This window comes from Bidens hawaiensis, unplaced genomic scaffold (genome assembly GCF_021521415.1).
Source record: "Bidens hawaiensis isolate Kalapana, Puna unplaced genomic scaffold, B.hawaiensis_p1.1 tig00068068_1, whole genome shotgun sequence".
Taxonomy (NCBI): domain Eukaryota; kingdom Viridiplantae; phylum Streptophyta; class Magnoliopsida; order Asterales; family Asteraceae; genus Bidens; species Bidens hawaiensis.
This window is the reverse complement of record NW_027502062.1, coordinates 10,334-24,445: the sequence shown is the minus strand read 5'-3', so window position 1 is coordinate 24,445 and position 14,112 is coordinate 10,334. Positions and strand designations below refer to the sequence as shown.

The following is a 14,112-nucleotide window of genomic DNA, read 5'->3' as shown; positions in this document are numbered from 1 at the left end:
CATCTACACAATTATTACTTCATGCACTTTGTTCATCATAACAACTCATATTGAGACTCATTTTTTCTAATAAGTTGAGGTTGAACGATGGGAAATCAGCGGGTTTCGGGGCTTCCTATTGTTTTCTTTAGCATGTTTTTGGTTGCAACCAAATATGCTTGTCTCGGTGCTCAAAATTCAACAAGAAGCTGCCATGAACAGGAGAGACTAGCACTACTCAATTTCACACGTAGTGTTAAAGATAAGTATGGAATGCGCTCATCATGGGTTGGCACTGATTGTTGCTCGTGGAAAGGAGTCCATTGTGATGGTGCCACCGGAAGTGTTGTTCGCCTCCATCTCAGGGGAAATTACGGGGAATTTAACAACCTGAACCTCAAAGAAGATTACTACTTAGTTGGTGATAGGGTGAGCACATATTTGACCGAGTTGAGGCATCTTAAACATCTGGATTTGAGTGGGAATTATTTTCGAGGAAGTCAAATTCCAGAATTCATTGGATCCTTTAAGCAGTTAAGTTACCTCAATCTCTCTAATTCAGGTTTTAGTGGTATTATTCCCCACCATATTGGAAATCTTTCCAATTTGAAGGTTCTTGATCTTGGTTCAGTTAACCATTTCCAAAAACTAGTCATGTCAAATGATATGGCATGGGTTTCTGGGCTTTCCTCACTCAAGCATCTTGATTTGAGTGAAACGGATTCTCTTCCAGCAAAAAATATTGGTATGGTATTGTACATGATTCCCTCATTAACATACTTAAGTTTGAGTGACTGTGGTCTTTCTAATGCTGATCTTGATCTTCATCTTAATTCAAGTAAAATACTTCCCAACATCCAACATCTTGATCTTGGTTTCAACAATTTTGAAGGTCAACTTCCACGCTTTCTTCAGAACATGACATCCTTAGCATTCCTTGATCTTTCATCATATAATCTTACTCTTGCCTGGGACTCTCTAAAGCTGTTAAACAAGATCCCATCTTTATCAGAATTGCATTTGTCAGAGTGTGGCCTTCACAACGGCCACTTTTCACCCACTGTTTTTAATCTCACTGCCCATCCTAACATACATTATCTTGATCTTAGCGAAAATTCAATTGGAGGTAGATTTCCCTCGGAATTAATGAACACGACTTCCGTAAGAGTCCTTGACCTTGCAGCAAACAGTTTGAACTCGTCAATTCCATATGAATTAAGGAATATGGCTTCCCTAAGAGTTCTTAGCCTTCGATTAAACAATTTGAACTCAGAAATTCCACCCATGCCTAACCTTTTAAAGCTTGATGTTTGTTATAATAAATTTGATAGCATGGAGCTTACTGGAATCTGGAAACAGTGTCATTTGAAGGAATTAAGCTTAACAAGTAACTATTTTGGAGGAGAAATGATAGGTCCATCACCAAACACATCTGAGTGTTCCCAATATGCTTTAGAGATGTTGTATTTAGATGATAATCAATTAAACGGCTCAATTCCAGAATCTATTGGAAGACTAACCAATTTAAGAGTCTTAAATCTCATGTTCAACAGATTCTCAGGTTCAATACCTAAAGCTTTGGAGAGATTAAGATCATTAGAAGTATTAGATCTATCGTATAACGTTTTAACCAGTTCTATCCCAGAATCATTTGGAAGATTTACAGGTTTAACCTATTTGAATCTGCAATCAAACCGGTTAACAGGTCCAATACCAGTTTCAGTTGGGCAACTTACCAAACTCGTTGATTTAGATCTCTCTGAAAATTCTTTAGAAGGTGTGGTTTCGGAAGTCCATTTTGGTAACCTCTCGATGTTGAAGTACTTGTACACCGGTCTTAATTCTAAGTTGATCTTCAATATCTCACATGAGTGGACACCTCCATTCCAATTATAAAAGGTTAACCTTAGATCTTGCAAGATTGCTAACGGATTTCCACACTGGTTGCAAACTCAAAGGAAGCTTGAGATGTTGGTGTTGTCTAATGCTAGCCTACATGGACTTCTACCAACAATGTTTCGGAAGATGCCAATGCTTTATGCATTAGATATCTCTCATAACAAACTCAGTGGATCCTTGACAAATCTACCTGCTAGCGAATATACAGAACATTTGCTTCTAAAAGACAACCTTTTTAGTGGGTCACTTCCAAGGTCATTGTGCAGAAGAACACGCTTGCACCATCTTGATGTTTCTAGCAATTTGTTATCTGGAAATATTCCTGACTGTATCGGGAATCTACAAGACTTGGGGACACTAATACTTAATTCAAATAGGTTGTCTGGAGTCCTTCCAAGTTCTCTAGGATATATGTCTTCATCATTGTTATGGTTAAAACTGAATGATAATAACTTCAATGGCGAACTTCCACGAAATTTGGAAAATTTGAGATCCTTAACTATTTTGGATTTGGGAAATAACGAATTCTCCGGAAATAACGATTCTAAGGTTGCATAAAAACAACTTCACAGGAGGTATTCCTCGATCTTTATGCAAATTTTCATATCTTCATATTTTAGACATCGCACACAACAACTTAAAAGGACCCATCCCTCATTGCTTTGGGGAGTTGAGCGAGATGATTATTGCAAGAAATAAAGATTTTCTTATTGAAGGTTACTCAGATGCGACTATGATTGATCAGACCACTAATGTGATGCAGCTCATAAAAGGAAAGAACCTTGAATATACAAACAGGAAGAGTTTAGTTTTTAACATGGACCTTTCAAGCAATAAACTTACTGGACAAATCCCTCCAGAGGTGACTGCACTTGCTATGTTAATAGGTCTTAATTTGTCTCATAATCACCTGAGTGGGAGTATTCCGGATAACATCGGAAACATGAAAGCATTAAATTCTCTCGATTTCTCAGACAACCATTTAACTGGGACGATCCCTCCAAGCATGGCAGATTTGAACTTTCTGAGCTTTATGAATTTGTCACACAACAACTTGTCAGGAAGAATTCCAACTGGAAATCAATTGCAAACACTTAACGACCCATCAATATATGCTGGTAACAGGGATCTGTGTGGTGCCCCTCTGCCAAAAAATTGCTCCAATCACAAGAAGCAATAATGGGCCAAATAATGTTTGGTTTTACTTGGACATCACATGTGGATTTGCAACTGGTTTTTGGGGAATTATTGGAGTGTTGTTGGTCAAGAAGCAATGGAGACAGAAGCTTTTTATGATTGTAGAGGTAGTAACTGATAAGGCATGCTCCGTATACATGATGGTTGCGGTGAGAGTTTTCAAGATTAAAAGGGGCAGAGAAGCCAACTAGATTCTTATAAATGACTCTATATGTGTATGAAAATATTATTTTGCTTTTGAATACTTGTTTTGTACTGTATGTTATTGTAACCATGGCTGTGTTTGATGATATAAATAGAAATTATTGCAATACATGAGATAGAATACACGCAGGTGACAAAAGAAGTGGATTGAAGAATAGAAACGCACACCATAAAAATCATGTGACGGAAACAGGTTCGCTATTTGTTTGAATGCCATTCGGTTCATAGTTTCGGTCTCGCCCATTATTAATTTGAATTCGATTTTGCAGTTAGAGTTTTGAAAAGAGATAAAAGAGCAGCAACAACAATGATGAGGACCGAAAAGCAATCCCGAAAAGAGGTACGTAACCAACTGTTGTTGAAAGAACCAATCTCTGACTCTTTCTCATTCTTTAGAACCAATCTTGCTACAAAATATAAGCATAATACAAATACAACCCATGAAAGCAAATTTCTCTCAGTCATTTCATCAAACATCTTGTGTGCCTCTGGAAACTTGACTTCTATTCACAATCACGTTACTATTAAAACAAATCGGGGGTTTTGTTTGGTGTTGTGGATTTGTGTTGGCCATTGAACAGGGGTTGTTGGTATTGGGACAGAAAACTGAAATTAGCATATACCAACTTACTAACAAACAGAAAAAAAATACTGGTAAAATTCTTAGAATTATTGTTTTATTCTTAGAATAAGTATTCAAATGGTTCGGTTTTGACGGTTTAACTGTCTTACAATCTGGCTGGCAGTTTGGAACCTGGAATCGTTTGTTTAAACCTTTCGTTTTTTAAATATAAAAGTATATGTATTTTTATTGTATATATCATAATTTTAAAAAGTTCAATACGAACTAACGATTTTGAAGAGAATCGAGTTCGACCCATTTTGGTGGGCGCTATGGGCTTGGTTGTGGGTCAAATTCTTTTATTAACCAATCAAACCATTTTTCACAGCTTTTACTAACAAGGTTTTATTTTTAATAATTATGTTGTTAGTTAACCCATTACGGTTAAGTTTGTGAATGCCCTTCGATTATGTGATAGTATTTTTTATTAGTTAAAGCCTTATACTACCAATGGTCTAATAACAACCATTAATTGATAGGCCCATCAGGAATCAGTTAACCTAGTAACCATCCTGCAGCCCAGATTGCAAATTTTAGACTATTTACGTCAATTATCACATATGTAGAATATAAATTTGTTGAATATTTAATCAACTCAAGATTGAAATTTGCTAATGTACTTTTAACAGGCACACCCACATTTTTTCATTATCCGATAATGGTCCATTACATTTCAACGATTTTAATCATTCCTGCATAACAAACATTATCATATAATAAATTATTCATAAGCGTTATTTGGAGTTTATATGCCATGACGCATAGTATTCTAACTACTAGTTTTGCGTGCTACTTTATTTTTTCATCAAAGTTTTGCGTGCTACTTTATTTTTTCATCAAAGTTAGAAATCATCTTATTAAGACAATTGAGCAAATAATTAAGATGTATACTTTTTTTTTCATATGTTTTCGAAGCCGTTAAAAATGGAATCAAGTCTTAACTTATCATTTACTTTATTTATTTATCTTTATTTTTGTAAATTAGTTCATTTTTTCTTTTCCCAAAAATAAATTATTCTTAAAGGAACTTACGGATTACATTTATTAAGAACGTTTAGGCATCTTCACTTCAGGGCCGTATCCGATAAGGTGAAAAAAATTTTGGGCCAAAGTAAAAGAATTTTTTAGGCCTTAAGTAAAAGAAGTATTTTGTTAGGTTTAAAGACTTTAATTTTTAAATTGTCTTAATTGTTTATGATTTGGGTTAAGTAAAAAACTTTTATATAAAAGAAAAGCCATATGTCTTAAATGAGATTAGAATCCACAATCTTTTAGATGAGAGTCATACCTCTTTGCCATTAGACCAAACAAGTGGTTATGTAGTTGAGTTTAAACATTAAATATACATAATGTTTTTCATAACAATACATTTAAATTTAAAAAAAATATATTTCAGGCCTAGCTGGGTGACTGGGGCCGTTGACCACCCCCGCCCCTAGGGGCGCCCCTGCATCACTTGTTGCTTAATGGTAGGAGATTTGAATTTTCCAATGAAGACCAAGTTGGATCTCTACTTGTGTCACTTTTGGTGAATTAAGGCAGACGACAGTGAAAGGTTTGAACCAGACCTTATGCAAGGTTATCAGTTTGAATCCCAAACCCACCCGGGTTTTCGTCCCACCGTGTGTTATGACAAAGAGTTCTATTCTTGTGGCGGCACGACTGCTAAGTGGAAGTTGGCGGTATGGTTTCCCGGGAATGCCCAAGCCAAACTCTGAAGCCAATGTGAGCTCTGTTAAGACAACATAGTCTGGTCAGAGTGAGACAACAAGACTCTCCAATTTGGAGAGTATGATGGCATAAACACAAAAAAGAAAGTAGTCGTTCCAAAAAAAAAATATTTAGGCAAAACACAAGAATTAAAAAAAAGTTACTAGAATAAATAAAACCATAACCTTTAGACAATCAATAGAGTTGAAGGTTAATTAATAAAGACATAGCCTTTAAACATCTATGCTTGAGCAGAAAGATACAACAATGTTCAAAAGAGTTTCATCATGAATACTCTGTTCCCGAGTTTCATTTAAAGAGAGAAAAGAAAGGAAAGGAAAAGAAAGGAAAACAAGTGATATTGTTCCGTGTTCCCAAGTTAAATGGAAAGGAAAGGAAAGTAAGCATTTTATTTGTTCCCTAGTTGGTAAGAAAAGAAAAGAAAATTATAATTTTACCATTATACCCTTTACTCGTTTCTTCATTACTTTCCACTCTCCATTACTCGTTTCTTCATTGCTTTCCATTCTCCATTACCATGGTTATGATCTCCGACCTTTGTAGTCTCAAACTAGTCTCCAACTCTCCATATTTTAACACCTTTGCGGCCTATCTGTTGCAACATTACATTAAAATTCAGTCATAGGTTCAGATTACAACACTTGCTAAATCAGAGGCTTGGGTATTATTATTATTATTATTATTTAATCATTTGAGAAAATGGCAATCTATTCAGTCAAGATTCACAGCAAATAAAGGAACGAAGGATCATCAAGTGAAGATAATACTTCAATTCATATCAAAATAATTCTAAAAACTCCAAAAACAAAAACAATTCAAAAACCAGTTTAATGTTTTAACTCACAATGTTAGGGTTCCAAAATCAATGGACAGAGGCCAATTAATTGATAACTTCATATCTACTATCAAATAACTTATTGAACCAATTCAGAAGAAAGAAAGAAATAGACGTCAGTTCGCAAAAACCAGGTTTTGATTTGATTTAATTAGGTTATTCAAATTGGGGATATGATACAAGGAAGACTCAAATTGCCCATTATTTAATTTTAGTAGACCCGAATTGACCTGTTGTTTATCACATTGCAGGTCACTATCTATGCAAGACATTCAAACTCTTGTAGAAAAAGGTTGTCCCAATATTAACTGAAAAACCGTTAATTCCGGGAAACGTTTGCGACGTATGCTATTTTTATATTTATTATTTTAAACATTTAAAAACATTTTATTTCTAATAAATTTGGTATTTTGCATTTTAAACATAGGTAGGTGGTATATGTGTCTTTAAAGGATGATGTGACAGAGCCCATGTGATAGTATGATATTAAAAGACAGTGAGTTAGATGCACGAACCGTAGATATTGTGCGCATTTTATTAAGTTATGCACTCGATCCATCTGTTGGTTCTGATAACAAGCCTTCGAGGGCAGAAGGTGTTGAAGCATCTGCTAAGAAGTTGCTTTTGGAGTTGATCAAGCTTAGTGACACGAGAGTTGACCCGGAATTGCAAAAACCGGCTGCAACAGTCGCTAGAATGGCCCAGTCTGTTGAATTGACGGAAAGGGATTCGGAGTTGCAAAAACCGGTTGCAAACGTTGTTAGAAAGGTACAGTTTGTTAAAATAAAGGAAAGCGATTCAACGCTTAATATTGAAATGAAAAGAGGAGATTGGTTGTCCCAAGTGAGTTTATGTTGAAATCCTTTTCCATAATTTTTTGCTTTTCGAAATTTAAGTTTATAATTTGCTTAAATGTTTTTGTAGGTGCAATTTTTTGAATTTTTCCATGAATAAAAAGTGTCGGGAATGCAACGAAGATGGTCCTCAAAACAGTGGTGGTAACAATGTTGAAATGAAAAAAGGCGATTGGAATTGTCCTCAATAAGTTTGTAAATAAGGTTTTAAATTTGGTTTCATTGCTTTTCACATTTTTGTTGTTCTTTAATAAAAAACATCACTTGAGGGAACTTATAGTTGAATTAATGATTGTGTATATAGATGTTTTATTTTGTAGATGCAATTTTATGAATTTTTGGAGAAATATTCGGTGCTTGAAATGCAAAACCAAGGGGCCGAAGAGGGTTGGAACAAATGATGTTGAAATGAAGAAAGGAGACTGGAACTGCCCACAGTAAGAAATTTATATACACAGTTTTTTATATACAAATAGTTTTTAACCTATGAGCTTTGATATTATTAATTTGTTTAGGTGTCAATTTATGAATTTTGCTAGCAACACAAAGTGTTTTCGTTGCCGAGAGCAACGCCCCAAGAGGCAGGGAGAGTGGGAGTGCCCCTCGTAAGTCCCTAAATTTTTTTCCTCACACCAACGCGTTTTAATCGTTTTATATATTTTAATTGCTTTAATAGGAAGAATGCGTCAAAATGCTACCGATTACTATAACCAGAGCCAACAAGTTTTAACACTACACAACATGAAGTTAAAAGGGTTAAAACGGGCCATGTCATTCATGTTATTGAACTGGTTATATTTAATCATGTTAATTGTGTCGTGTAAGCCATTTATTAAACATGATTGTTTTAGTGTTTAAGCAAATTAAACGTTTAGGTAAGTATAACATATTCAGTCTAATGTGTATTTTATTTATTTTGGGAAAGGTGTGATTTCTTCAACTATGCCGGAAATGTTGTGTGTCGGAAGCGCAATGGTGAAAGACCAAAACATGCAGAAGCTAAATATCAAGAACAGATATGGAGGAAACCGTAAGTTTACTTGACTACAAAAAAATTTAACCGTAAGTTTCCCTGCTGTCTCCCCTATCTCTGTTACTGTTAGCAAGTTTTATACACTTGTCTATATCAGATAAATATATGTGTAGATGCTTATAATATACAAACACATAAATATATGATTTGTTAGAATTTTAGATAAATGCATAAATAAATGAATTATTTGTTATTGGTTCTTGCAGTTCTCATTATATATGTACTTATGTAAATAACCCTCCCGTATGTGTCCTGTGGTACAAAGTTGTATGCGTTTGTAGAGTTAGTTGGGTGTTTCGTTACAAAAATACTGTTGCTACCAAAACCCGAGGGGTTAAGACTTAGCCCGTCATCAGTGCATGGTTGGGGTGTTCTTCGTGTCCTCCAACTCGACTTGAAACTAATGATCATCAATATTAACTTAATTGTTAGAAGTGGCTATGGCTGTGTATGTTTATATGATGTTGAATATAACATTTTGATCACTTTAAATAAGCAAAGTCAAGTAACCATGGAATTTTGAAAGGATTTACCGCTATTAAAATGTAATGTAAAATCCAGATTGAAGCTTAGATAATTTACAACAAATTGCCCAAAGGTGTGTAGAAAACTGTACAACAAAATTAACAATTCAACCTCAACTTTAATCACGTTGTTAGCACCCCTGCCTCCTACACCGCCATTATTGCACCCGCAGCCACCTACACCACTCAATGCACCAGCGTCATCTCCACCCTTGCAACTATCCGCTATAAAAAATAGCGGGGGCACCCCATTTTAATACATAATTTTTGAAACGTCAGCTCAGATTTTCACCTGAACCAAATTGATGGTTTTCTAAAACAGCCCGTTTTGACACGTTACTCAGCACGACCCGACTGTTTTGCCAGCTTATAAAAATAATGAATGTGATTCAACAATCTAGACTCCTGATAATTGGATCCACTATATGTATTATATTTGTTAATGTTTGAACTTATGAACCCACTATATCTACTTATCTAGCAGTAGTACAAACCATGCATGTGTGCTGTATTGACTTTCACTTTTTTTACTTCATATATATGCATGTGTATATTAAGTATGAGCATGGTACATGGTACCAGTACAGTTCATCATAACCAACTTTTTGAGGGTTTTGGGGTTGGTACGAATGTACGGTTCGATACATTACCGGTATTTTACCGATTTTCACCTTCAGTGCTGGTACCCCACCTGGCATTTTCGGTAGCGGTACCCATTTTTGGTGATTTTCGGTATCGATATTTTCAATATCGGAGCTTATCGTTGGGAATCATAAATTAATAATTAATTTAGGGAGAAAACAACAGGTAGCCCAAGATAGACGGAAGCAGTTTTGTGGATACAATTTATGCCTGGATGATAAGATATATGGAAGCAATTTTGCGGATACAATTTAATTATGCCTTTATATATCATCCATCCACAAACGACTTGTGAAGTCTTCCATGGGCCATAATTAAGGTCCCCTCCATCTACACAATTATTACTTCATGCACTTTGTTCATTATACCAAGCTCATATTTCGACTCAAGTTTTTTCTAATAAGTTGAGGTTGAACGATGGGAAATCATCGGGTTTTGGGGCTTCATCTCGTTCTCTTAAGCATGTTTTTGGTGGCAACCGAATATACATGTCTCGGTGCTCAAAATTCAACAAGAAGCTTCCATGAGCAAGAGAGACAAGCGCTACTCGAGTTCAAACATAGCATTAACGATGAGTGCGGGGTGCTCTCATCATGGGTCGGCACTAATTGTTGCTCGTGGAAAGGTGTCCGTTGTGATGGCGCCACCGGAAATGTTGTTGGGCTCCATCTCCGGGGAAATCGCGGGAATGCTATGGAGGAGGAGTACTACTACTACTACAAAGAACAAGAAGAAGAATGCTACTTAGAAGGCGATAAGGTGAACGCATACTTAGGCGAGTTGAGGCATCTGAAGCATCTGGATTTGAGTGGGAATGATTTTCAAGGAAGTCAGATTCCAGATTTCATTGGCTCCTTCAAGCAACTAAGTTACCTCAATCTTTCTTATGCAGGCTTTAGTGGCATTATTCCCCATCACATTGGAAATCTTTCCAATTTGAAGGTTCTTGATCTTGGTTCATGTCATTACTTTACACAATGGCTCATTGCAAATGACGTGTCATGGGTTTCTAGCCTCTCCTCACTCGATCATCTTGACTTGAGTTATGTGAATCTTTCTCATGCAAAAAATATTGATATGGTATTTCACATAATTCCTTCATTAACATACCTAAGTTTGAAATATTGTGAACTTTCAGATGTTAATCTCGGTCTTCATCTTAATTCAAGTAAAATACTTCCCAAAATCCAACATCTTGATCTTGGCTTCAACCATTTTGAAGGTCAACTCCCACACTTTTTTCAGAACATGACATCCTTAACATTCCTTGATCTTTCATCATATTATTTTAGTCTAGCAAGGAACTCTCTAAAGCTGCTAAACATGTTCCCTTCTTTATCAGAATTGCATTTGTCAGAGTGTGGCCTTAACAATGCCCATTTTTCACCCACTTATCTTAATTTCAGTGCCCTACCTAACATACAGTATCTTGATCTTAGCGAGAATTCAATTGGAGGAAAATTTCCATCTGAATTAATGAACATCACCTCACTGAGAGTCCTTTCGCTTTCATTTAACTGTTTGAACTCGTCAATTCCTGTCATGCCTAACCTTCTAAAGCTCGATGTTTATGACAATAACTTTGAGAGCATTGAGGTTGTTGGAATTTGGAGACAATGTCATCTCAAGGAATTAAGCTTATCAATTGATTATTTTGGAAAAGAAATGATAATTCCATCATCAAACACGTCTGAATGTTCCCAATATGCTTTAGAGATGTTGCTTTCAAATATCAATAATTTTAATGGCTCGATTACAGAATCTATTGGAAAACTAAACAATTTAAGAGTCTTGCGGCTCGGGGGATACAGTTTGATAGGTTCAATTCCCGAATCTCTTGGAAGACTAACCAATTTAAGAGTCTTGGAGCTCTGGGGAAACAATTTGACATTTTTAGTTCAAGAATCTCTTGGAAGACTAACCAATTTAAGAGTCTTGACGCTCAAAGGAATCAGTTTGAAAGATTCAATTCCAGAATCTCTTGGAAGACTAACCAACTTAAGAGACTTGCTGATTTGGGGGAACAACTTGACTGGTTCAATTCCAGAATCTCTTGCAAGTCTAACCAACTTAAGAGAGTTGCAGATTGGGGGAAACAGCTTGACTGGTTCAATTCCAGAATCTCTTGGAAGTCTAACCAACTTAAGAGAGTTGCGTATTTGGGGAAACAGCTTGACTGGTTCAATTCCAGAATCTCTTGCAAGTCTAACCAACTTAAGAGAGTTGCAGATTTCGGAAAACAGCTTGACTGGTTCAATTCCAGAATCTCTTGCAAGTCTAACCAATTTAAGAGTCTTAGGACTCACGTCTAACTCTTTAACTGGTTCAATCCCAGAATCATTTGGAAGATTAAAAGGTTTAATTTGGTTGAGTCTGCAATCAAACCGGTTAACAGGTCCAGTCCCAGCATCTCTAGGAACTCTAGATTCATTAGAATATTTAGATCTGTCAGCAAACTTGCTAACAAGTCTCCCAGTTTCAATTGGGCAACTCAGTAAACTCGTTGATTTAGATCTCTCAGATAATTCTTTAGAAGGAGTGGTTTCTGATGCCCATTTTACTAACCTCTCGACGTTGGAGAACTTAAATACATCTTCTAATTATAAGCTGATCTTCAATTTCTCACGTGAGTGGATTCCTCCATTCCAATTAAGAACTGTTAACCTTAAATCCTGCAACATTACAAATGGATTTCCATGGTGGCTTCAAACTCAGAACAGGCTTGAGCGCTTGGTGTTGTCTAATGCAAGCATACATGGACTTCTACCAACAGGGTTGTGGAAGATGTCCATGCTTGATGAATTAAATCTCTCTCATAACAACCTCAGTGGATCTTTGACAAACCTTCGTTTTAGCGAATATACCGGGTATTTGCTTCTACATGACAACTTTTTCAATGGGTCACTTCCAAGGTCACTGTGCCAAAGTGCACGCTTGCGACATCTCGATGTTTGCAGTAATCGGTTATCTGGAATTATTCCCGATTGTGTAGAGAATCTACAAAACCTGGCAATGCTTATACTTAGTTCAAATGGATTGTCTGGAGTTCTTCCAAGTTCGTTAGGAAACATTGTATCGTTAGAATGGTTGAAACTGAATGATAATAACTTCAGTGGCGAACTTCCACCCTCTTTTGGCAGTTTGAGATCCTTGATTGTTTTGGATTTGGGTGATAACGAATTCTCTGGAAGCATACCATTATGGATTGGAGAAAATCTTACACATTTGAAGATTCTCAGGTTGCATAAAAACAGCTTCACAGGAGGTATTCCTCAATCTTTATGCAAATTCCCGCATCTTCATATTTTAGACATTGCACACAACAACATAACAGGATCCATCCCTCATTGTTTTGGAGAATTGAGTGGGATGATTGAGGATGGACAACAAGATTTTCAAGAGGGAATGTACAGTGATGATAGGATTATGGTTCAGTACATTAATGTGATGCAGGTCATGAAAGGAACGAATCTTGAATACACAAAGACGATGCGGTTAGTTTTTAACATGGACCTTTCAAGCAATAAACTTACTGGACAAATCCCTCCAGAGGTGACTGCACTTGCTATGTTAATAGGTTTTAATTTGTCTCATAATCACCTGATTGGGAGTATTCCAGATAGCATTGGAAAGATGAAGGCTTTAAATTCTCTCGATTTCTCAGACAACCATTTAACTGGGACGATCCCTCCAAGCATGGCAGATTTGAACTTTTTAAGCTTTATGAATTTGTCACACAACAACTTGTCAGGAAGAATTCCAACCGGAAATCAATTGCAAACACTTACCGACCCGTCAATATATGCGGGTAACAGGGATCTGTGTGGTGCTCCTCTGCCAAATAATTGCTCCAATCACGAAAAACCACCAACCATAACAAGCAATAAAAAGCCAAATAATGTATGGTTTTATTTGGACATAACGTGCGGATTTGCAACAGGTTTTTGGGGTGTTATTGGAGTCCTGTCATTCAAGAAGCAATGGAGACAGAAGCTTTTTATGATTGCAGAGGAAGCAATGGATAAGGTATTCATGATGGTTGCGGTGAGAGTTTCCAAGATTAAAAGGGGCAGAGAAGTCAAATAAGTTCTTATAAATTATAATATTGTATGAAAATATAATTTTGCTTTTAAATCCTTCTGTTTGTACTATATAACTGCAACCATGGGTGTGATTTATATAAATAGATAAGGTATTGCAATACATGAGACTTATGAATACAGGCGACAGAAGAAGTGGACTGAAGATCAGAAGCATACCATAAAAATCATGTGACGGAAACAAGTTTGCTATTTGTTTGAATGCCGTTCGGTTCATAGTTTCAGTCTCACGCATTATTAATTTGAATTCGGTTTTGCAGTTGAATTTTGAAAATAAATAAACGAGAAACAACAGCAACAATGATGACCGAAAAGCAGTCCTGAAAAGAGGTATGCAGCAACTATTGTTCAAATAACCAATCTCCTGATTCTTTCTCGTTCTTTAGACTCAGCTGCAAAATCTATACATAATACAGCAAATTTCTCAGTCATAAAATCATAAATTATTCTTCTTCCTCTGTGATTCTTTCTATCTCTAAATTGATCATAGCA

At 36.1% G+C, this 14,112-nt stretch overlaps 1 protein-coding gene, 1 long non-coding RNA gene and 1 pseudogene across 2 annotated transcripts; all 3 read left to right on the top strand.

Moving 5' to 3' along the window:
* Positions 1–3,266, top strand: LOC143605134 (receptor-like protein EIX2; annotated as a pseudogene).
* A 4,374-nt stretch (positions 3,267–7,640) lies between these two features.
* Positions 7,641–8,377, top strand: LOC143605136 (uncharacterized). Its single transcript, XR_013148447.1, has 3 exons — positions 7,641–7,758; positions 7,837–7,926; positions 8,247–8,377. It is a non-coding gene; the product is annotated as an uncharacterized LOC143605136 (long non-coding RNA).
* A 1,560-nt stretch (positions 8,378–9,937) lies between these two features.
* LOC143605133 (uncharacterized) lies at positions 9,938–13,620 on the top strand. The gene is made up of 2 exons (XM_077081360.1): positions 9,938–11,452; positions 11,606–13,620. The coding sequence occupies exons 1-2, from the start codon at positions 9,938–9,940 to the stop codon at positions 13,604–13,606; spliced, it is 3,516 nt and encodes a 1,171-aa protein (XP_076937475.1). The 3' UTR covers positions 13,607–13,620.
* Positions 13,621–14,112: the final 492 nt, after the last annotated feature.

What these genes read in the sequence shown, in the direction of transcription:
- LOC143605133 (XM_077081360.1), top strand. Translation starts at nt 9,938, where the DNA reads ATGGGAAATCATCGGGTTTTGGGGCTTCATCTCGTTCTCTTAAGCATG. An exon ending in GAAGACTAACCAATTTAAGA is followed by an intron (nt 11,453 to 11,605) that starts GTCTTGACGCTC and finishes AGAGAGTTGCAG; the next exon opens with ATTGGGGGAAACAGCTTGAC.